The 23487-nt window shown below is 42.4% G+C and overlaps 2 protein-coding genes and 1 pseudogene across 2 annotated transcripts in view; 1 reads left to right on the top strand and 2 right to left on the bottom strand.

Annotated features, from left to right (window-relative positions):
• REV3L (REV3 like, DNA directed polymerase zeta catalytic subunit) overlaps positions 1 to 23487 on the bottom strand; it is a 659986-nt gene that overhangs the window by 261231 nt on the left and 375268 nt on the right. The gene's annotated exons all lie outside the window — the stretch shown is intronic.
• SLC16A10 (solute carrier family 16 member 10) overlaps positions 14218 to 23487 on the top strand; it is a 146202-nt gene continuing 136932 nt past the window's right edge. Inside the window, exon 1 of the mRNA XM_050789063.1 lies at positions 14218 to 14791. Coding sequence (XP_050645020.1) covers positions 14449 to 14791 — 343 coding nt within the window. The 5' untranslated portion in view covers positions 14218 to 14448. The remainder of the gene's footprint in view (positions 14792 to 23487) is intronic.
• Positions 17900 to 18012, bottom strand: LOC126953983 (uncharacterized; annotated as a pseudogene).

Below are 23487 nucleotides of genomic sequence, written 5' to 3'. Positions count from 1 at the left end.
AGTCCTCCAATATTTGAAGATAATCTTCACATCCCCTACTGAGTTTTCCTCTACTCCAGGCTTAATATCTCTAGTCTTTTGAACTATTTCACAAATGATGTGTTTTAGCTTTGTAGTTACCCTCTTCTGATTTTTTTTTTTTTTTTTTGGTCCCTGCTTCACTTAGAGTGATGTGCAGGGCTGACTGAATACACCAGAGCAGAGGGTCACCATTACTGCTCATTACGCCAGTGCTGTCTAATAGAACTTTTGGTGATGAGGAAAATGTTCTGTATCTGTGCTGTCCAATCATAACCACCAGCTGCCTGTGGTTATTGGGCATTTGAAATATGGCTAATGAGAATGAAGACCTGAACGTCTAATTTCACTTTAATTATTTTAAATTTAAATAGCTGCATATGGCCAGTGGTGATCACATTGGGAAGCACAATTCTAGATGTTATATTTGTAATAATGTAGTTTAATTTTGCATGGTTTTGGAGTAGTTGTAGGTTCATCTTGAGTTTACTTCTCTGAAAACTCTTGTTTACTGATCCTAAGCCAATTTGTTGTCACTTGTCATATATGTACAATTGTCATATAATTGGAGAAACCCATTTTGTGTTTCTCCCTGGCTAGCATGTTAAAATGGCATGTTTTCCACCATTCTTGATTCTGACTTGTGACCATCTATGTATTCTGAGTCTAGCTCAGTACTCTCTTCTCATTGTACTTCTTGGTTTCCTGATTCCAGACCCTGAAGTCTGGAATCCAGATTCTGAGCTGATATCCTTCAGGTCTTCCGCTTGTTCTTACATTATATATGCCACTTATTTATTCTATATGTTTATATGGAGCACCTTTCAAGTTCCAGGCAGGAACTGTGCTGGAGTCAGAGCCAAGAGAGGTAAGACACAGTATCTCCACCAGTACTAGCTGATCTCCCGTTCTAATCTGCCAGTGTAGGGGTTTTGGCTCCTGTCCTAGACTTTGTATCTCAACTTCAATATCTTGATCTTAAGTCTTATTGTTTGAGGGTAGGTGGGGAAGAAGTAGGAAGACAGGTGGGAAGGAGAAAGGGGAATTGAGAGAAATGTTGTGGAATTCTAAGGAAAAACAGATCGAACTCCCTAGAACAACAGTATATATTTTTCTTACTGAGAGAGAGAGAAAAAAAAAAAACCCTCCCAATCATACATTTTTCATGGCTAGCAGTAAACTTGCCTGTCTACTCTAACCATTTTCTTTTCTTTTATGTATCCACAGCCTTCTACCTCATGTTCAAAAATATGGCCTGTGGAAACACAGCCAACAAAAAGATATTCTTGATTTTGTTTTTGTATTTGTTTTCCTGATTCCTTTAAATAACCAGGACCAGGCAATGACGGTTTCTGTATATTCTGTATGTAACATACTGCCAATCTCAAAAGGAGTTTATCATTTGAAAAATACACACCCTTCACCCCTCATCTAAGCCAGGAGGGAGGGAGAGAGGAAGGAGTAGGATGGTCCTAGGATGAGAAGGTTGAGGAAGCCATTTGCCTGAGGGCAAATAGGTGACGCTTTGCTTCTCTGAAATCCATCACACTAGTTCCGGGATCGGGGTTGTCACACTTCCAGATCGCTACCCAGTTGGCCCAAATGGCGCTTGACCAACCAGGGTTAGTCATGGACCAGTTATCTGCAGGATTCTCCCCACATCCCATTTCTCCCCATGGAAAGGAACTATCTTTTATCTTAATTTTCAGAGGCCAAGCTTCAGGTGATCTTTCTCAGGGGTTGGCTAACTAATTGGAAGAAAAAAATCCCCATCAACATAAGATCTGAGGAGAAGAAGACCCCTACATTCCCCATAGGGTGCTCTTTTCTGCGGTCACTAGTATGTGAAGCCATAGCAATGGGGGCAGGCCAGGGCAGGTGAGAAGAAGGGAAGGCTCATCTAACCTCCTCTCTTTTAAAATAGAAATAGGAGGCCGGGCGCGGTGGCTCAAGCCTGTAATCCCAGCACTTTGGGAGGCCGAGGCGGGTGGATCACGAGGTCAGGAGATCAAGACCATCCTGGCTAACATGGTGAAACCCCGTCTCTACTAAAAATACAAAAAACTAGCCGGGCGTGGTGGCGGGCGCCTGTAGTCCCAGCTACTCGGAGGCTGAGGCAGGAGAATGGCGTGAACCTGGGAGGCGGAGCTTGCAGTGAGCCGAGATCGCGCCACTGCACTCCAGCCTGGGTGACACAGCGCGAGACTCCGTCTCAAAAAAAAAAAAAAAAAAAAAAAAATAAAATAGAAATAGGAAATATTAGTTCTCTACACGTGGACAGGAGAAGGTATAGGGGCCACTGAAGCAAGGCCATGCTGAGGTTCTGGAAGCCTGGGGTCTTGTTGCTGTCATGCTGTAGACATCCGTGTATTCAGGGAATAGTCAAATGTCCGTCATTTCATTTTTCCCAGCCTGAGTTTCTTCATTTGTAAAATGGGAGCATTAGACTGAATCAATGTTCTTCAAACCTCAAAGCACAATCTATTAGTAGGTGGTGGAATCAATTTAGAGTTTTTATCAACAGTTTTTTAAAAACGAAACAAAACAGATCAGAATATGCTGTCTTGTACTTAGTAATGTAAACATTGTTTACTTAGACTGTTGTTCCAATTGTGTGTGTTTGTGTGTGTGTACTGGGTAATGACATCCGACGTGTTTCTAACTATGAGTTACAGTAAAAACCCAGGAATCCGTGATTCTTGAGGTTCCTTCCACATGGTGTTTTAGGTTTCCCTGTCACTGCAGAAGGCTCTCTTTGGAGATTCACCTCCACTGTGATTTGGAAGAACAAGTTTCCATGACGCCATCCCACACTCTCCTCCCAAGTAGACAGTCTTTGTATGGAGCCTGTGCCATGCAGAGCCCCTCAGAAGGTGAGCAGAGGAGGGGATGAGGTGTAACTGCGAGCCATGTTGTTAATGCGGACCCCCTGACATTTACATACACTGATATAGTTTCTTGGCATGGCGTAGGCCCTTCAGTTTTACTATGATGCTTTAGAAGAGTTTCTTGTCTTAAGCAGGAGGTCAGACAAAATACTAAAATCCCTCCTCTAGAGGTAATATTGTATGAGTCCATGAATACATTTCAAGAGCTATTTATAACTAAGGACATCATTTTCAGTAATTGCAACAACAGCAGCACGTTCACAGTGAGGCATGTGTCACAGACAACTTCTGGTCATTTTTCTGCTTCATTTCCTCAATAGTCCTGACGCCTGAGGTCAGAAGCTTGTGAGGGGTTGAGTCACAACTTGCTCAAATCTTCTTCCTCCAAAATCCTTTTAACTTCTGCTATACACAAGGAAACCGATTATTTTCACCAAATGTAAATTATTAAACATGATTTTTTGGCCAGGCACAGTGCTCACCCCTGTAATCCCAGCAATGTAGGAGGCCAAGGCAGGAAGTCTCCTTGAGGCCAGGAGTTTGAGACCAGCCTGAGCAACATAGCAAGACCCTGTCTCTACAAAAAAAGTTTTAAACGTAGCTAGTGCATGCCTGTAGTCACAGCTACTTGGGAGACTGAGCTGGGAGGATCGCTTGAGCCCAGGAGTGCGAGGTTACAGTGAGCTATGATTGCACCACTGCACTCCAGCTTGGGTGATGGAGTGAGACACTGTCTCTATTTAAAGAATTTTTTAAACATGCTTTTTCTTCTTCTGACAGTAAATTTAATTCTATTCAGTACGTTTCAACAAACATTAGGAGGAAGGGTCTGCGCTGAAGGGAGATCTCTGTTGAGCAGCTGTGTTTTGCGGACACAGCATGGGGAGCCACAGGCCACAAATAGGACATATTCCCAAAGCTTGAGACCTGGTTAGGCAATGTTGCTGTATGCAAAGGAAGCTGTTTAAATATCTAAACCACAGTTGTCATTCCAGAATATTTTCAAAGACAATGTGGCTCACGCCTGTAATCCCAGCACTTTGAGAGGCTGAGGCGAAACCCCATCTCTACTAAAAATACAAAAGTTAGCCAGGCGTAGTGACAGGCGCCAGTAGTCCCAGCTATTTGGGAGGCTGAGGCAGGAAAACTGCTTGAACCCAGGAGGCGGAGGTTGCAGTGAGCCGAGATCATGCCATTGCACTCCAGCCTGGGTAACAGAGTGAGACTCCTTCTCAAAAAAAAAAAAAAAAAAAAAAAAAAAAAAAAAAAAGGGTTTCTTCCAACCTCACTAATGGTACTAAAGCATATCTAAGATAAACTACAGCATGACTGAGGTGATGCTATCATAATAGAATGATGGCATATGGGGTGGAGCAATTGGGGTTAGATGCCCAGGAATTGTTGTAGGTCCCTAAGCACAAGAGACCTAGCCTCTTGAGTCCAAGCTAGCGACTGGACCACAGTCACACAGATGTGAAGTGACAGAAGCTCATTTGATTCCAAATGCTGGCTGGGCATGGTGGTTCACCCTGTAATCCCAACACTTTGGGAAGTCAAGGCAGGTGGATTGCTTGAGGCCAGGAATTCAAGACCAGCCTGGCCAACATGGCGAAACTTTGTCTCTACCAAAAATTACAAAAATTAGCCAGGTGTGATGGTGGGCACCTGTAATCCCAGCTACTCAGGAGGCTGAGGTGGAAGAATCACTTGAACCCTGGAGGCAGAGGTTGCAGTTGCAGTGAGCTGAGATTGTGCTATTGCACTCTAGCCTGGGCAACGAAGTGAGACTCTGTCTCAAAAAAAAAAAAAAAAAAAAAAAAAATGCCAGGCACAGTGGTTCATGCCTGTAATCCTAGCATTTTGGGAGGCTGAGGCAAGTGGATCACCTGAGGTCAGGAGTTCAACACCAGTCTCACCAATATGGTGAAACCCTGTCTCTACTAAAAACAAAACAAAACAAAACATTAGCCAGATGTGGTGGTGTGCACCTATAGTTCCAGCTACTCAGGAGACTGAGGCAGGAAAATCACTTGAACTCAACCAGGAGACGGAGGTTGCAGTGAGCTGAGATTGCGCCATTGCCCTCCAGCCTGGGAAAAAGAGTGAGACTCTGTCTCAAAACACTGCCCCTCCACCAAAAAATAAAGAAAAACCCAAGTGCTTTTGCCATTATATATGTTTTCTATAGTGGACTTGGGGAGACATCAGGGTAGCATAGCTTGATGGCATTTTCTCTAAATATTATTAAATCTTTTTAACGTGGTTCTGAATCCCCTAAGAGCCTTTTTATAGTAACAGGTTTTGTCACACAGAGTTTTCCCCCTTGGAAAATAAGGCACTATGCAACCCGTAAGAATACTCAAGTTGGCCTGACAGCACATGAAATTACATTTAAAAAAGATATTGCACGTTCTCAATCCATTTTAGTGTAAATTTGCTTTCACTAAATCGTTCTCTAGAGGCTAAATGGTTCTGGTGAGGGGAGATAATTGGATTCTGGAACACAAAGAGCTGAAGACCAGACTCTGGGCCCATATGACACCCACAAGGGTGAAGTGTCCTGGGGGCCTGAGGGGTGTCCTGGGAGCCTTGGGCTGCTCTCTGCTCTGTCCTATAGACATACCCCAGCACAAGGCTGGAGAAATCTGATAGAACAATTAACAGCATAAAAACCGATGCACATTGTTTTGCTTTTGAACACACTTGAGATAAAAACCAAAATGTTTGAGGACAGAAGTTGTCACATTAAAAAAATGAAATGGTGCTGGGCATGGTGGCTCACGCCTGTAATCCCAGCACTTTGGGAGGCTGAGGTGAGTGGATCACCTGAGGTCAGGAGTTCAAGACCAGCCTGACCAACGTGGAGAAACTCTGTCTCTACTAAAAATACAAAGTTAGCCAGGCATGGTGGCACATGCCTGTAATCCCAACTACTCGGAAGGCTGAGGCAGGAGAATCGCTTGAACCCAGGAGGTGGAGGTTGCAGTGAGCTGAGATCGTGCCATTGCACTTCAGCCTGGGCAGCAAGAGTGAAACTCCATCTCAAAAAATAAAAATAAAAAAGTAAAGAAATGGTGAAGTTATTTTCCATCAGAAGTATAAAATAGGTTGGGTATTTGTTACTGCATAAAAATAAAAATTAAAAAAGTATATTCATTTAAGATGTAGGATTTAGATGTAACATAAACTGTAAAATGAGAAAAAAATAAATTAAAAAAACATTTCAATAGGTTTTGGAGAACTTGTGGTTTTTGGTTACATGGATAAGTTCTTTAGTTTGATTTCTGAGATTTTGGTGCAGTGTATCCAAGCAGTGTACACTGTACCCGGTGGGTAGTCTTTTATCCCTCACCCTCCTCCCACCCTTCCCCGGAGTCCCACAAGTCCATTATATCATTCTTATGCCTTTGAGACCTCATAGCTTAGCTCCCAGAGAAAAACTTTTTAAGGCTGTGTTATTTTAACCTAGGAGAACTGGCTTTACTGTCAAATGCCAGATGAAAAGAAAAATTATCATGTAATGATAATTGAAGCTCTCTATTTAAATTTACCCAGATTTCTCAAAAATATAATACACTACAGTGGTAGGATCAGATAACTATATAAAAACTTAATTGCTTTTTACTGCATTAGCAGTAACCAATTAGAAGTTCTTACAGAAAAACATTCATTCCCCAAAGCAGTGACAGCAGCATCGGCAGCATGCAAATGAAATGCCTGACATAATCCTAACAAGAAATGCATGGGATCTACATGGAGAAATATTAATAAATATCACTCAGTAAAAGCCAATTTCTCTGTTAGAAAATGTGAAGAACGACCACCAAGAAACAATTTATAAAAAAGAAAATACAGATGGTCAATAAATATGATCTTTCGCACTGATACCCAAAGATTTGAAAAAGAAACTAACAATGAAATTTCATCTTTCTTCTAAATTGGCAAAGATTTAAAAATAATTATATTATTCAAGATTTCCTGCTGGGTCCAGTGACTCATGTCTGTAATCCCAGCACTTTGGGAGGCCGAGGTGGGCAGATTGCTTGAGTTGAGGAGTTCAAGACCAGCCTGGGCAACATGGTGAGACCTCATCTCTACTAAAAATAAATTTAAAAAAAAAAAAAGAAGAAGAAGAAGAAGCCAGGCATGGTGGTGTGCACCTGTGGTCCCAGCTACTTGGGAGGCTGAGGTGGGAGAATAGCTTGAGCCCAGGGGGAAGAGGTTACGGTGAGTTGAGATTGCGCCACTACACTCCAGACTGAACAACACAGTGAGACCCTGTCTCAAAAAAAAAAAAAAAAAAAAAATTCCTGGAGTACACTAACATGAGCATTTTGATACAGTACTTGTGGTAGTATGAATTAATAAAGTTCTTTAAAATTTAGCAGTGTATTAGGTGCCTTAAAATATTGCTTTTCACTAGTAATCTCCCATCTAGAACTTTATTCTAGGAACTTATTTGAGATACAAAGATTTGTGTGTAAAGATGTTTATTGCAGTATTATTTATTATAGTGGAAAACCTGAAATAATATATATGTACAATGATAGGGATGTGACTAAATAAATTATGGTCCATCTCCACAGTAGAATGCTTTATAGCCATTTGTACCCTGCTTTTGAAGAATATTTGATAACACAGGGAAATTATTTATGATGTGATAAGTGAAAAAAATGCAGGATACAAAACTGTGCTTTATTATGTGTACTGTGTTAGTTTTTGTTTTTAAGAGACAGAGTCTCACTCTGTCACCCATGCTGGAGTGCAGCGGTATGATCATGGCTCACTGCAGCCTTGACCTCCTAGGCTCAAGTGATTCTCTTGCCTCAGGCTTCCAAGTAGCTGGGTGTACAGGCATGCACCACCATGTCCAGCTAATTTTTGTTTATGTTGCATTCGTTTCATTGGGCTGCCAAAATGAAATACCACAGACCTAGGGGCTCAAACAAGAGAAGTTGTTTGGTTTTTTAGAGATAGGGGGTCTCAAAATGTTGCCCAGACGGGAGTGTGGTGTCTATTCACAGGTGTGGTCATAGCACACTGCAGCCTCAAACTCCTGGGCTCAAATGATCATCTTGCCTCAGCCTCCTGAGTAGCTGGGACTACAGGCATGTGGCCCTACGCCAGGCTCAAACAACAGAAATGTATTTTCTCACACTTCTGGAGTCCAGAAGTCCAAGATCAAGGTATCAGCAGCAGGTGTGATTTCTCCCGAGGCCATTCTCCTTGGCTTGCAGATGGCTGTCCTCTTCCTTCCCGTGTCCTCACATGGCCTTTCCCTGCTCACTCTCTAGGTTCCAATCTCCCCTTCTGATGTGGACTCCAGTCATGTTGGATTTGGGTCCACCCTAATGACCCATTTTAATTTAATTAGCTCTTTGAAGGTGCTACCTCCAAGTATAGTCACATTCTGAGGTACTGGGGATTAGGGCTTCAACATATGAATTTTGGGGGGGATACAATTAAGTCCGTAAAACTATGATTCTCATTTTGTTTTAAAATGCATAGAAACAAAGACTATAAGGAAATACAGTAGACCTGTGGCTTTTGAGCAATTCTGAAGGTTCATAATATATAATAATTGGTGGGTATGTTTGCTGATGTATAGATTTGAGACATAAGAACCTCTCAAGAAGGCCTGTGGCTAAACCCCTATATATAAGTGACTCTAGTTGTCCTCTGGGCATCCTAATCTTATCAGGCTTCTTCATGTGTCACTCATCATCTTGAATGCAGCAGTTTGAACTAAGGATCAAAAGAGTTGCTTAATTTTTTTGGTGATACTACACCATTTTTACAGGAAAAATACAAAACAAATATGGTATCTCTCATACATGCATAATTAATAACAAATATTAAGGTTAAAATGGGTTATTTGAGTGGTTCTACTATATATATACATATTTATTTATTTATTTTATTTTTATTTTTATTTTTTTTTGAGACAGAGTCTCGCTCTGTTGCCCAGGCTGGAGTGCAGTGGCACCATCTTGGCTCACTGCAACCTCTGCCTCCTGGGTTCAAGTGATTCTCATGCCTCAGCCTCCCAAGTAGCTGGGATTATAGCTGTGCGCCACCACACCCAGATAATTTTTGTATTTTTTGTAGAGATAGTGTTTCAACATGTTGGCCAGGCTGGTCTTAAACTTCTGGTCTCAAGTTATCCACCTGCTTTGGTCTCCCAAAGTGCTGGGATTACAGGGGTGAGCCACCATGCCTGGGCTATAGTAAATGATTTAAACTTTATTGTTTTTATGACATTTGCTATAACAAGCATATAGTACTTTTTTTTTTTTTTTTTTTTTAATCTGTAGAGGTAGGGTCTCACCATGTTGCCTAGGTTGGTCTAGAACTCCTGGGCTCAAGTAATCCTCCCACCTTGGCCTCCCAAAAGTGCTAGGATTACAGGTGTGAAACACTATGCCTGGCCTGTATTCCGTTTTGTTTTTTTTTTTTTCTTTTGAGATAGAGTTTTGTTCTTGTTGCCCAGGCTGGAATACAATGGCACGATCTCGGCTCTCTGAAACCTCCACTTCCCAGATTTAGGTGATTCTCCTGCCACAGCTTCCTGAGTAGCTGGGACTACAGGCATGCACCACAACCCCTGGCTAATTTTTGCATTTTTAGTAGAGACAGGGTTTCTCCATGTTGGCCAGGCTGATCTCGAACTCCTGACCTCAGGTGATCCACCCACCCGGCCTGTCAAAGTATTGGGATTACACCCATGAGCCACTGCAGCCGGCTTTTTTATTTATTTATTTATTTTAGACTGAGTTTCGCGCTTGTTGCCCAGGCTGGAGTGCAAAGGCACAGTCTTGGCTCACTGTGACCTCTGCCTCCTGGGTTCAAGGATTCCCCTGACTCAGCCTCCCAAGTAGCTGGGATTACAAGCATGAGCCACCATGCCTGGCTAATTTTTTTGTATTTTTAGTAGAGATGGGGTTTCACCATGTTGGCCAGGCTGGTCTCAAACTCCTGACCTCAAATAATCTGCCTACCTCAGCCTCCCAAAGTGCTGGGATTACAGACGTGAGCCGCCTTGCCCAGCTCTTTATTACTTCTATAACTAAAAAAAGAAACACATGATTTAAACATATTTAAAAGTTTTCTTCTGAAAATATAGGATCTTCTCAATTTCGCACTATGTGGTTCTTTATTTTTGAATTCTATTCAATTTGGTTCAACAAATATTTGTTGTGCACTTACACTACTTGGTCCTGTGGTTCAAAGATTTGTGAAAGACTATCTGACCTGTCTGAAAATTCCTACACTAGCCAAGGAGATTGAAGAGATGGGAATTGAAGAGTCTATTGACCATAAAAACTGCTATAAATAAAATATGGCAGCCTAGAGGAAGGATCAATAAAAGCTTCAGAGAAGTGAATTCCATTTTAGAGTTGAGCCTTGAAGATTGAGTGAGATTTCACCACTCAGAAAAGGGGAGAGAAGGTCATTTCAGAAGCAGGGTCTGCAGGGAGGAATAGAGGTGTTTATACTTGTTCCTGAAATGAGGAGCAGGCCTTAAGCCTTGCAGAACAGAGTTTGGGCAGGTAGAGGATGAATTGGTGCAGGCAGAATTTGTTGGCAGCAAAACTAATTAGTAGGTCATTATGATGGTCCTTGAGAAATGATAAGGAATCATTAAGGAACCAGCAGCAAAAATGGAGAGTAGGGAACCAGTCAAAAGACCTTCTGGAGCTAGAGTTGACAGGATTGTATTTGAGGGAATCAGGGGAGAGGTATATCAGGAAGGGGACCCAGGTTTTAGCTTGGATTTGGGAGGATTAGGGGTAACACCAAAGGAGAATCAGGTTGAGGGGACTTCTGAAAGAGAGGTAAAAAAGTGGAGATGAGAGAGTTAATTCATTCTCATTTTTAAAGTGTACTTTTTGGCCCTATGTGGTGGCTCAAGCCTGTAATCTCAGCACTGTGGGCTCCATTCAATGCAGTGAGCCAAGACTGGGCCACTGCACTTCAGCCTAGGTGACAGAGCGAGACTCCGTCTCAAAAATAAAATAAAATAAGACAAAATAAAAATAAATAAATAAGACTGTCCTAAATAGGAGAGGTTGGTCTTTTGAAATAGAATAAGGAATCAAGTGGATTATTTGATTTAATAAATAAGTTTAACATAAACTAGAGATGAAAAGGCCTACATAAAGTATTGTTGGCATTTAGATTTAATGAGCAATTATACCTTTTTAAATTTTATAAATCTTTTTGTCTGATCTCAAAGCACTTAATAAATAGGAACTCATTAAAAACATACCATCACTGAGCTGAGTGTGGTGGCTCATGCCTGTAATCCCAGCACTTTGGGAGGCCGAGGTGGGTGGATCATGAGGTCAAGAGATACAGACCATCCTGGCCAACATGGTGAAACCCCGTCTCTACTAAAAATACAAAAATTAGATGGGCATGGTGGTGTACACCTGTAGTCCCAGCTACTCGGGAGCCTGAGGCAGGAGAATTGCTTGAACCTGGGAGGTGGAAGTTGCACTGAGCTGAGATTGGGCCACCGTACTCTAGCCTGGTGACTCTAGCCGTCTCAGGAAAAAAAAAATACCATCGCTATGATGTAGTTATAAGTAAACAGGTTCATATTTTCAGATGGAGAAGATGAGGTCAATCCAATAATACAATGTGAGTTATTGATTAGTGTGGACATAGAAACAGAAGGTAGTTTTCCTGGACACCTAAAACTCTGCTCCATTCAATAGCCTATTGGTTAGAAGTAAACACTCTTTTTTTTAAAGAGATGGAATCTTGTGTTACTTGAAGCCAGGAATTTGAGACCAGCTTGGTTGCTGGTCTCAGCAGTGTTGCTCAGGCTGGTCTCTAACTCCTGGCCTTAAGTAATCCTCCCACCTGAGCCTCCCAAAGTGCTGGAATTATAGGCTTGAGCCACCACACCTTGCCTCATTTGTTACAATTAATGACCCAATGTTGATACATTATTCTTAACTAAAGCCCACACTTTGTCCATATTTCCTTAGTTTTAATCTAATGTCCTTTTTCTGTTCCAGCATCCATCCAGGATATCACATTACATTTAGTTATCATGTCTGTTAGGCTTTTTTTTTTTTTTTTTTTTTTTTTGGAGTTGGAGTCTCACTGTCACCCAGGCTGGGGTACAGTGGCACGATCTCAGCTCACTGCAACCTCTGCCTTCTGGGTTCAAGTGATTCTCCTGCCTCAGCCACCTGAGTAGTTGGAATTACAGGCCCACGCAACTATGCCTGGCTAATTTTTGTATTTTTGGTAGAGATGTGGTTTTGCCATATTGGCCAGGCTAGTTTCAAACTCCTGACCTCAAGTGATCTGCCCGCCTCGGCCTCCCAAAGTGCTGGGATTACCGGCATGAGCCACGGCGCCCAGCCCTCTTACACTCTTTTTGACTGTGACAGTTTCTCAGACTTTCCTTGTTTTTGATGACCTTTACAATAATGAAAAGTACTTAATGGGTATTTTGTAGACTGCCCTTGATTGGGATTTGTCTAATGTTTTTCTGATGGTTAGCCAGGGATTATGGGTTTTGGCAGGAAGACCACAGAGGTAAAGTACCATTTTCATCACATCATATCGGGGATACATTAGCATCTGGTTGAGGTACTGTATGCCATTTTTTGCACCCTAAAGTTACTTCTTCCCCCCACCCCCTCTTTCCATCCTATACTCTTTGGAAGAAAGTTACTATGCATACCCACACTTAAAGAGTAAACCATTGTATTTCACCTCCATGAGGGAGGAGTATGTTCATAAAGTATTTATATTTCCTGCAGGAGAGATTTGTCTATTCTCTCCTCATTATTTATTTAATCATTTACTTACATCAGTATTGACTCATGGATAATTCTTACATATGTGTGTGTTTGTGTGCATGCAAATATATAATCGATGTGCTTTCTTTGCCCAATAATATGTTGTGGACAACTTTCAAACTCAATAAATACAGATGACCTTCAGAACTTTTAGAAGTTATAAAGTAAGTATTTAATCAGTCCTCTACTGATTAAATAAAGGTACATCATACTTCCGAATTTTCCTTATTTCCAACAATACTGGGGTAACATCTTCATACATTCATTTTTGTGCACTTATGTGCCTATTCCTGAGTTTACTATTTTGCCCCCATTTCTAAGGCAGATTACACTTGACCTGTGTTCCCCATTCCACAACCAAGCACGCCTTGCTTTCCTTAGTTTATGCTATCTTCTCTACCTGGAATGCTCTTTTTCCTTGACCTACTGAAGTCGTATGTATGAATCAGGGCTTCGGCCAAAGGCTGCTTGCTGTAGAGGCTCTTCTACAGTGTTCTGGAGAGAATTTTAAGGGACTATCTCACCTCTCTCTTTTGTACATGTATTATAACACATCATCTGAGCCTCCTAGTCTCTCCCAGGACTCTCTTTCCTACCAGTTTATGAACCGATAGAGGCAGAAATGTGATCGATCGCACTCATCCGTGTACTCTACCACAGAGGTGGGCACATCAAGTAACTAGCATATTCTGACTTTGATTGAAGCGAAGAATCCGAATAACAGAAATTAAGAAGCATCCTCAATATTGCATAGCAGGTTACTCTTCCTTCCTTTTACATAGGATGGCACTCCATGCTTCAGGGAGACAGAGGAGTTGAATACAGGTTTTAGTTTTTGTTTAAAGTGAAAACGACTGTGATGTACTTGAAAAGTAATGCTTTCTAGCTGTCTGTTAAAAATATTAGTTGGTTGAAGATTTTGGAATTGCAGTGCAATGAAGACTGAAAATAAGCATCTTGGGTGTGCCAAATATTCATAAGGAAATTGTATACGAATGCAAGAGAATGGAACTGAAGTAATAAAATAAGGCCTCTGATCCTTCAGACGACTTCTTTAAGAAGCCAGGTGGCATAAAGAATCTTACATATTATAATTAGTACTGAGAGGTGAATGCCAAAACATAACACAAACACAATCGAGACAATGTTACTGTGACTGTGACGCTGTGTCGGTGAGTTGAGGCTAGAGTATTGCTCTCCTGAAGGCCCACCGAGCCCGCACCTAAGAGACGCGCCCCTTCTGCCTATGCTTTGAGGCGGGGTGACCCACACATCTGTGCCCCTCTCTGAGCGGGAGGAGGCCCCGTCGCAGACGCGCGCGCAGACGGCGTCCGCAGCAGGCACCTGGGGCCGCGCGCCGCGGGGCGCCCCGCCTCCGCTCTCCGAGGCCCAATCATCGGGAGGCTGTGGGGGCACGTCCCGCTCCCGGCCACGCCCCCAACCGGCGGGGTCGGGGGTGCTTTTAAGAACCGGCGACTGGCCGTGGGCTCAGTCGGGGGTGCGGGGCTGTGACCCGGAGGCTTCGGTGGCGATCCTCGAGGCGTTCGCGCGCGCCAGCTGTCCTCGCGGCCGCCTGCGCGCTGCCCGCCCGCCCGCCAGGGGCTCCGCCGCCCTCGCCTCGGCCTCGTTAGCCCGCCAGGAGTCCCGCAGCTCCTCCGGGAGCCCGCTGGTAACTCGCGTCCCTAGCGCTCCTCCGGCGCCTGAGGGGGCCGCCTCGGGCCATGGTGCTCTCCCAGGAGGAGCCGGACTCCGCGCGGGGCACAAGCGAGGCGCAGCCGCTCGGCCCCGCGCCCACGGGGGTCGCTCCGCCGCCCGGCCCGGGACCCTCGGACAGCCCCGAGGCTGCTGTCGAGAAGGTGGAGGTGGAGCTGGCGGGGCCGGCGGACGCGGAGCCCCATGAGCCTCCTGAGCCCCCCGAGGGCGGCTGGGGCTGGCTGGTGATGCTGGCGGCCATGTGGTGCAACGGGTCGGTGTTCGGCATCCAGAACGCTTGCGGGGTGCTCTTCGTGTCCATGCTGAAAACCTTCGGCTCCAAAGACGATGACAAGATGGTCTTTAAGACAGGTGAGGCGCGGCGCCCGCCAAGACCAGCCTGGGGGACCCGCATGGGGCCCCCGAGCGCATCCCGCGTGTGGGCTGTGTCTGCCTCCGAGTGTGCATGTCGGTGGGTCCTCGTGCCAGAGGGTGCGAGCGGGGGGGGGGCGGGTTCTGTCGAGTTGCAGACAGAGCCTGCCGCTTCTGGGGCCTCGGGGTGCCTGTCTTTATGTGGAATCCAGCTGCAGAGCTGTGTGTTTGCAAGCAGGTTGCAGAACTTACTTGCCGAGATCGTCCTCCTTTCCCCTCGGCAGAGTAGACACTAACAGTCCACAGGAATCCTTCCTTTTAATGTTTGAAAACAAACAGAACCCCAGAACCTTCAACCCCCACACATCGCCCTGTCATTTTTGTGGTCTCTTTCGTGACTATGCCAGTTGTGTAGTTCTTCATCTGCCTTCCTGGGCCGCAGAGGGGTGTGCGTATGTTGGCGGGGCGGGGGGTGGAGTTTGGAGGAATGAAAGAGATTTGTACGAAGGTCACTGGAGTTCCGAAGGGGGCCCTGCAAGAGTCAGGGTTCCGTGCCTTCCCGCCCCCCCCACCCTTTTTTTGCCCTCTGGGCTAAATGTAGAAAACACGGGAGGCAGCCGGATTAGGGACTGGGATGAGGAAGGTGAGGGGTTGCTTCTTCCCTCCTCCTGTTGTGTTTTTTGACATTTTTTTAACCATATAGTAAATTAGATACAAATGGTGCAGATTCAGCATTTTCTCCCTGTAGAGCATTATTATGACTTTTTGGCTGATTAGGGAAAAAACAAGTCTAAGACCTTCTGCATGACACTTTAACATAAATTATTTCACTTTATCCTGCAAGGTGAGCATGGTCAATCCCATTTAGATGAGAAAACTGTAGCTCAGTGAAAGTGTCTTGGTGGGTAGTAGAATGGCAATAAAACACATATCAACTGACTTCAAGGGCTAAGTGATTTCCATTACTGAATCAACCTCCCTCCCCGTCATTTGGGGCAACTTTATATGATTAATAGTCTTTTTTTTTTTTTTAACCTTGATTTTCTATTATTTTTAGAGCGAATATTCCTTAGGTCTTTAAGTATGCATATAAGAAATGGGCAAGACTGTAATAAATTCTAAGACAAAAGTAATGCTGGGTTATGTTGAGAGTTTTAAAACCATATATAAATACTATTATACTATTTGCATCATTCTGCAACTTACTTTTCTTCCATTCCGCATCATGTTTGTGACTTATCTACATAATACCTCAGTGTGAACTGATAACTCAAATTCTTTCCATTTTAACTTACATGGTTTGCATTGTTTGACTGTATTATACTCTATGCATTCTCCCTTTGATAGGCATTTAGATTGTTTCCAAACTCATTCTAAACAATGCTGCAATGAATATGCCTGTATACTGTCTCTTTATGCATGTGAATACGGTCCATATTTAACCTGGAATTTCTGTTCTTTAAATAGCTATTGAAACTGCTGTGGTATGCAGGTTAATGGGCTAGGTACAAAAAGTGTTAAAAATGTAGTAACATGTACTTAACCATTTAAGGAAGGTAATCATGGTAAAGTTTAGCAGGGGAGATATGCATATATAATAGTAAACAAAAGTAGTTTGGTGTCTTTTCTATGTGAGTATTGGGTGTCAGAGAGAAAAGCCCCAAAAAAGGCAGAATTGACAGAGTTAACATTTAAAGACTAGTTCCAACATTTACCATATTCCTGCCTGGGATTACAGATTTTTAATGCCGTCAAGACAACAGCAGTCGTTTGTTTATCATCATTTTTGCAAGTTCAGTTAAGTAGATCCTTTGGTGTCTGTGGGTGTTTTTTGTTTTTTTGTTTTTTTTTGAGAGAGGGTGAGCAATTGCCAGAGAGAGACCATAGCTTTGCCAGGGATCAGAATTTTGCAGTGTCAAAGTCTCTACCTACTACTTGTCCCCAAAGTTCCAATTGGCTACAATATCCCAATACTGGGTAGCTGAAAGTGAGGGAAGGAACCTAGTTTTTCTTTTGCACTCTGTGAAACTTTGTGTTTACCATTTTGATGAATATCTTCTTTTTATTCAGTTCAGTCTTTGACAATTCTTATAGTCTTGTTTGTGTATGCGTGGTTATATATCATACAATCAGTTGTACAGGTGTGCTAGTTAAATGTGTGAAGATCTTTGTGCTTCTCTGCCTGACTGCTGTATATCTACATCTGGTTGTGCCATTGCACAAGGGTGCCAAACTAAGTGGGGACTGAAAACCAGCCTGGGCTCTGGGTGCCCTTTGTCTGATTCCTACAGAAGGGCCCTCTGCACTTGTAATGGTCCTGTATAACACAGCATCTAGATTAAACAATGGCCATTACTTGGGTGCTAGGTAATACATATATGACTGATAGATGTTAAGGGCTGAGGAAGAAAACAGATTTAAACTTAGTGCTGAAAAAATGATTACAAGATAGTCTTTAAGCCAGTTATTGTTGAGATCTCTCTCTCTTCCCCTGTCCCCTACCCCTTTCTCTTTCCCTCAGTGCACAGACACACACAAAGGTGTTTCATAAAGTCCCTCATCTACCACAGGCACTATTTGAGAATATCTGCTTTGAAGTTTGATTGTTCACGCTTTTTCACTTTGATATTCGAATGCTGAGTCATCTGTGATCAAGCATATGCAAGCTTCAAATACATGCCAAGAAATATCTGGAATTTGTTTAAGCCTTTTATTTTTCAAAGTTTTGGTCTATTTCCTATTACCGTACTCATGATTGATAATGCTGGTGTTAGAGTACAGCTAGTTCTGTCTCCTTGTTTCCATTAGCTTCTTTACAGCAAGTGATTAGCCTAAGGATATACAGGGAGGTGGTGGTGGAATGGAATCTAGGTCTCCAAATGATGGTGCACATTTCTTCAGTACTTTCCTGTGGCTAAGCACTTTAAATGCGTTCCTATTTAAACCTTACTACAATTCTCTGATAGACTTTGTTAATATCTTCCTTTTCAGATTTGGGAACTCAGGCTTACAGAGTTTAAGTAAGAAGTGGAGCCAGAATTCAACCCCAGGCTTATCTGACTCTAAGAGCTAGGATTTTTATTTTATTTATTTATTTATTTATTTATTTAAAATACGGAATACTCCATGAATTTGCATGTCATCCTTGTGCAGGGGTCACGCTAATCTTCTCTGTGTCATTCCAATTTTAGTAAATTGTTGTTCAAAGTGCTGCTGAAGCAAGCACCAGGAGTTGGGTTTTAATCATTCAACATATTGCATTGACTAGATAACATTCTGCAAATACGATGTTCTTTATGTTGTTGATTAATTTAAGTGTTAGTGATTGGTTGAGTGCTCTATCACACATTCTGGGATTAGAAAGAAGGGTCCTTGTTTCTTGGTCTTACTTTGTGGTGAATAAACAATTGCAAATTATTAATATCTTGAACTATGTTTCTGAAGTGTAGAGAGACTTCCATAGAGGAACAAGACACTTCCATATGCTGTTCAAGCAAAAGTCTGGGGTTTCCTTTGGAGAACCATTCTCTTTTAGATTGATCCACAGCAGGACAATGTTTCTAGGCAGAACTGAGGAGGAGCCTTTCTTAGGCTCACTTCTCTTCAGGGGTCTGTTAACTCTTCCCACGCAATGGATAATGTACCCAAAATTTCTCAGGAAAGGGCCTGAAGAAGTTCATTCACACTAAGTATAAGTGAGTTTACACATCTTACTGTTAATTCTCTTTCTACAGATGTTTACCAAGTTATCTAACACGCTCTGTTTTGGGCTCTGTCCTGGGCACTGGAGATAATGACTGAGAGAGGAAATGTCAGCTGTTTCCAAGTAGCTTAGGATCTGTTGTGGGATACAAATTAATAACAGACCAGAAGTAATAGAATATTTCCCTGAAGGATTTTCGATATAACAGGACTCAATTTTATTATAAAATGCTGAAATTCTAAGGTCATTTCAACAGGTGGTGGGGGTGGGGAAGGCATTTGATGCCTCTTTCTCTATGGTTATAAATCTCACTTGGTGAAATTAAGACTTTGGAAAGGGGAAGTAAGCCGACTCCAAGTTGGGCAGTACAACTATTGAAAAATGCTGACGGCATCACAGTCCCATTATGGTGCCCAGCAAGCTGCCGATGACATGGCACTCAGAGGAGTGTCTCACATCCTGCTGTGTCTGAGGGAGCAAGCTGAACTTGAGTTGTCTCTTTTTTTTTTTTTTTTTTTTGAGACAGACTCTCGCTCTGTTGCCCAGGCTGGGGTACAGTGGCGCCATCTCGGCTCACTGCAACCACAGCCTCCCGGATTCAAGCAATTCTTCTGCCTCAGCCTTCTGAGTAGCTGGGACTACAGGTGCGTGCCACCACACCTGGCTAATTTTTGTACTTTTAGTAGAGACGGGGTTTCACCACATCGGTCAGGCTGGTCTCAAACTCCTGACATCGTAATCCGCCTGCCTCAGCCTCCCAAAGTGCTGGGATTACAGGCATGAGTTGTCTCTTTTTACTTGAATTTTTACCCGTTCACATGTGCATGCTTCTTGCTTAGGTAAGAGGAATCAAATGCTTTGGGGAAGAATAAAAGGAAATACAATTAAGTGGAACATTGTTTTTCCTTAGAAAGTGTAATTTTGGGCTGGGCGCAGTGGCTCACGTCTGTAATCCCAGCACTTTGGGAGGCCGAGGCAGATGGATCACCTGAGGTCAGGAGTTCGAGACCAGCCTGGCCAACATGGTGAAACCCCGTTTCTACTAAAAATACAAAAAATTGGCTGGGCATGGTGGCGGATGCCTGTAATCCCAGCTACTCAGGAGGCTGAGGCAGGAGAATCGCTTGAACCTGGGAGGCAGAGGTTGTAGTGAGCTGAGATGGCGCCACTGTACTCCAGCCTGGGCAATAAGAGCGAAACTCCATCTCAAAAAAAAGAAAAGGAAAAAAGAAAATGCAACTTTGTTTTAACTCTGCTAGATACTGGAAAACCCATGGAACTAATGAAGAGCCTAGGGTTTTTTGTTTGTTTTGTTTTGAGATTGTGCCATTTCACTCCTGCCTGGGTATCAGGAGAGAAACTCTGTCTCCAAATAATAAATAAATAAAAAAGTGTAAATCAAAACATCAACAATTCAGTAGTTTGAAAGTAGATTATCAAAAAGGTCCTGAAAGGGAGGCTTTTTGGCTGTAATCTTTAATGCAACTCTACACTCCCTGTATGGAGACGGATTTCTTTTTAGGTAGTTACAATCGCAAAGTAGGATTTTCAGTAGCATTTAGGGATGAATGAATCTTGCGGCATCTCTCCCTGTATCTTGCTAACCCCTCTGAAGCTTCAAGTCAGTTAGTGCTTCCTCAGAAGTTGTTCCCTCCCCACCATGTTTTCACATTTGCAGTTATACTGATATCCACATCGTACAGTTGTATATGACACCTAGATTATAGGAAATTTTGGCTATCGTTCAGAAGTTAACTGCTATGTTTTGCCTTTATGTTAAAGAGATATTGTTTTGTTTGGTAGGAAAAGTGGCCTGCATAGCTAGCCATTTCTGTATCTTAGAAAAGTTTTTAGTAACAGTGTTTTGTTGAGCTAGTTACAGTGAACAAATAGTCTGGTTCATGGTCTTACACATCTTTCAATACAAGAAAAATACCTGATTGTTATTTACACTGGAAGAGAGGTAGAAAAGCTAAGAGAACTCACTTATGGCAATAAACCAATCTAAACTACCTGCTAAAATAAGTGAGAAGTTTATAAAAATGGTTCTAGAATTTTGGAATAATAGTGAGTATGATGTGGGCATTTCATACTTCATTTCCAGAATGTTTCTGGATTCAGTGCAAGACTGAATAGCGTATATAGTGAATTCTAATTAAATACAACAATATGAGGTTCCTGTGGTGTTTTTTCATGGAATTTTATCAATAAAATTAACTGCTGAAGGAACCCAATTAGCCAAAATGAAAAGCATAACAGATTTTTTCAGGAGTGATTTTGAGGTGTCTTTTAGAATAAATTGTACTCTGCTCTTGATGTGATTTGCTACATCTTTTTGTCACAGTTCCTTGAGGCTCAGTCTCTGGCTATGTACTTGCTTCACTTTCCTACCTTCTTCCATCCACTGTCTTGGGGCTGTTATTTTCAAATCTCATGTCTGTGTTCAAGACCCTTATTTACTATTTCTGGACAGTTCCATTTGGGTGCACAGGTACATCATACTAAACTAACGTGAACTTATTTTTCAGCCACTCCATACAACCTTTCCTTACTACCAAAAATGACAGCCCATTTGTCAGCATTCTTCTGAATCCATATTCCTCCTTCTCAATTCTCAGTACATGATACCTCTGGTTGTTTAACTCAGAAATCTGGAATGTATCTTAACTTCTTATTTCTCTTCCTTCCTTACCTGTTTTGTTAATCAGAGTTTTTTTGTGTTTACCTTCTTAATGCCTCATAAATCAGTTCCCCTTTTCTTTCACTGCTGTGTCTTAATTCATGCCTTCAATTACTTTTTATTTTATTTTTTGAGATAGGGTCTCACTGTGTTCCCCAGGCTGGAGTGCAGTGGTGTGATCATAGCTCACTGCAGCCTCACTTTTAGGCTCAAGCAGTCCTCCTATCTCAGCTTCCTGAGTAGCTACAACACCAGGCACGTAACACCAGGCACGTGCCACCATGCCCGGCTAATTAAAAACATTTTTTTTGTGTGGAGATGGCATCTTGCTATTTTGCTCAGGCTTGTCTTAAACTCCTGGCCTCAAGTGACCCTCCTGCCTCAGCCTCCCAAAGTATTGGGACTAACAGGCGTGAACTACTGTGCCTGGCCACCTTCATTACTATTGGCCACAATTAGTCATAACCCCTTAACAGGATTGCTTGTCCTCAGTTGTACATCTGGGTGATTTTTCTAAAAGGCTGGACCATATGATTTTTCTGTTTAAATGCCCAGTGACACTCATTACTTTTAGGAAAACGTCAAACTCCCTACTCTGAAGGCGTGCAAGTTCTGGCCCTTGCCTGGCACTCTAGCCTTGCCCCTGCCTCTCTCCCTTATTGGTTTTTGTGTTCTAGCCAACCTGTAGGTGTTATACTGGCCCAAATTTGTCTTGCTGCTTTTTGCCTCTGTGCCTTTGTGTGTGCCACTCCTGTTTTCAGTGCGATGGTTGGTCCTTGTGAGATTCTGATGAAAGGGTTGGCCATTTTATTCTTTTGTCACAATCCTGGGACACAAATAGTTATTTTATGCAATTGTTACGTATTTGATGCTCTTGGAATATTGGAGGTAGCTACATTTTGGAGTTTTGAGAATGAATTCAAATAAGTTACAAATTATGTTTAAAGTGGTAGACAGAGAACCTGATTTCAACCTATTCTAATAAAGCAGTCCGTGAAAGCCATTTTAAAGATGATCTGTATTTGTTAAAGTGGCAATTTTTATATTCCCTGATATGGTTTGGCTGTATTCCCACCTAAATCTCATCTTGAATTGTAGCTCCCATAATCCACACGTCATGGGAGGGAGGTAATTACCCAGTGGGAGGTAATTGAATCATGGGGGCAGGTTTTCCCGTGCTGTTCTTGTGATGGTTAATAAGTCTCATGAGATCTGATGGTTTATAAAGGGCAGTTCCTCTGCACACTTTCTGTTGCCTGTTGCCATGTAAGACATACCTTTGCTCCTCTTTCACCTTCCACCATGATTGTGAGGCCTCCCTAGCCATGTGGAACTGAGTCCATTAAACCTCTTTTTCTTTATAAATTACCCAGCCTCAGATATTTCTTCATAACAGTATGAAAATGGAGTAATACATTCCGTTACCATAAAGAAAAGGCTTTCATGTACATTATTTTTTAGAGTAGCCTTGTGGTATGTCATTACCTCCATGCATAGATAAGAAAGTTGCAACTTACACAGTATTAGGATTGATATCAGTATTTACTTTCATTAAGTTGAACTTAAGAGCAGCTTTTTGGCTGGAAAAAGATTGTACTTGTGTCAAAGTTGTCCTGAAAGTAAAATCCTACCCCTGTCCCCAACCAGAAACTATTTACTACATATTTACTTGCATGTTCTTTAGAATATTCTCTCAATAGTGTCTCCTACTTAAGTCATCAGAAATGCTGTGATGTCATTTTTGGAAAAGAATTCCGGAGTTATCACCACCTAGCTAGAAACTGGTCTTACATTCAGATTAAACAAGCAAACCTTAACAAAAACAAGCTAAACCCTAAACATAACTTGAACAGTCAGCTCACCACAGTTCTGAGCACCTGCCTTGCCTGGTGCCACCCACGCAGGGACTGTGGATGTTTTTATTGGCAGAGATTCAGAACAGGAAACTCCAGCACACCTGGGAACTGCGCAGACCCACCACATGAGAGAGATAGCCTATCAATGGCTGGAGGAATGGAGGAAAGCAGTGCTTTCAAACGTACGTGCCAAATGTGTGTGATCATACCTCTTTGTTAATGTGCCTTCTTTAACAGCAAGAGTAACTCCTCACCTTGCATATAGGAACTAAAAAAAAGTCGACGAAGAAATGGCTTGCCTTATTCTCAAGGAAGAAGTCTTTTTTCATTTCACTAATTTTTAATCATGGGCATAAGTATGAAATACATATTAGAAATACTGTATATGGACCAAAGCAATGTTTCCTTTGTGGACCAAAGCAGTGTTTCTTTTTTCTTTCTTTTCTTTTCTTTTTTT

Source organism: Macaca thibetana, chromosome 4, assembly GCF_024542745.1.
Source record: "Macaca thibetana thibetana isolate TM-01 chromosome 4, ASM2454274v1, whole genome shotgun sequence".
In the NCBI taxonomy this organism is placed as follows: domain Eukaryota; kingdom Metazoa; phylum Chordata; class Mammalia; order Primates; family Cercopithecidae; genus Macaca; species Macaca thibetana.
This window is presented reverse-complemented; position numbering and strand designations above follow the sequence as displayed.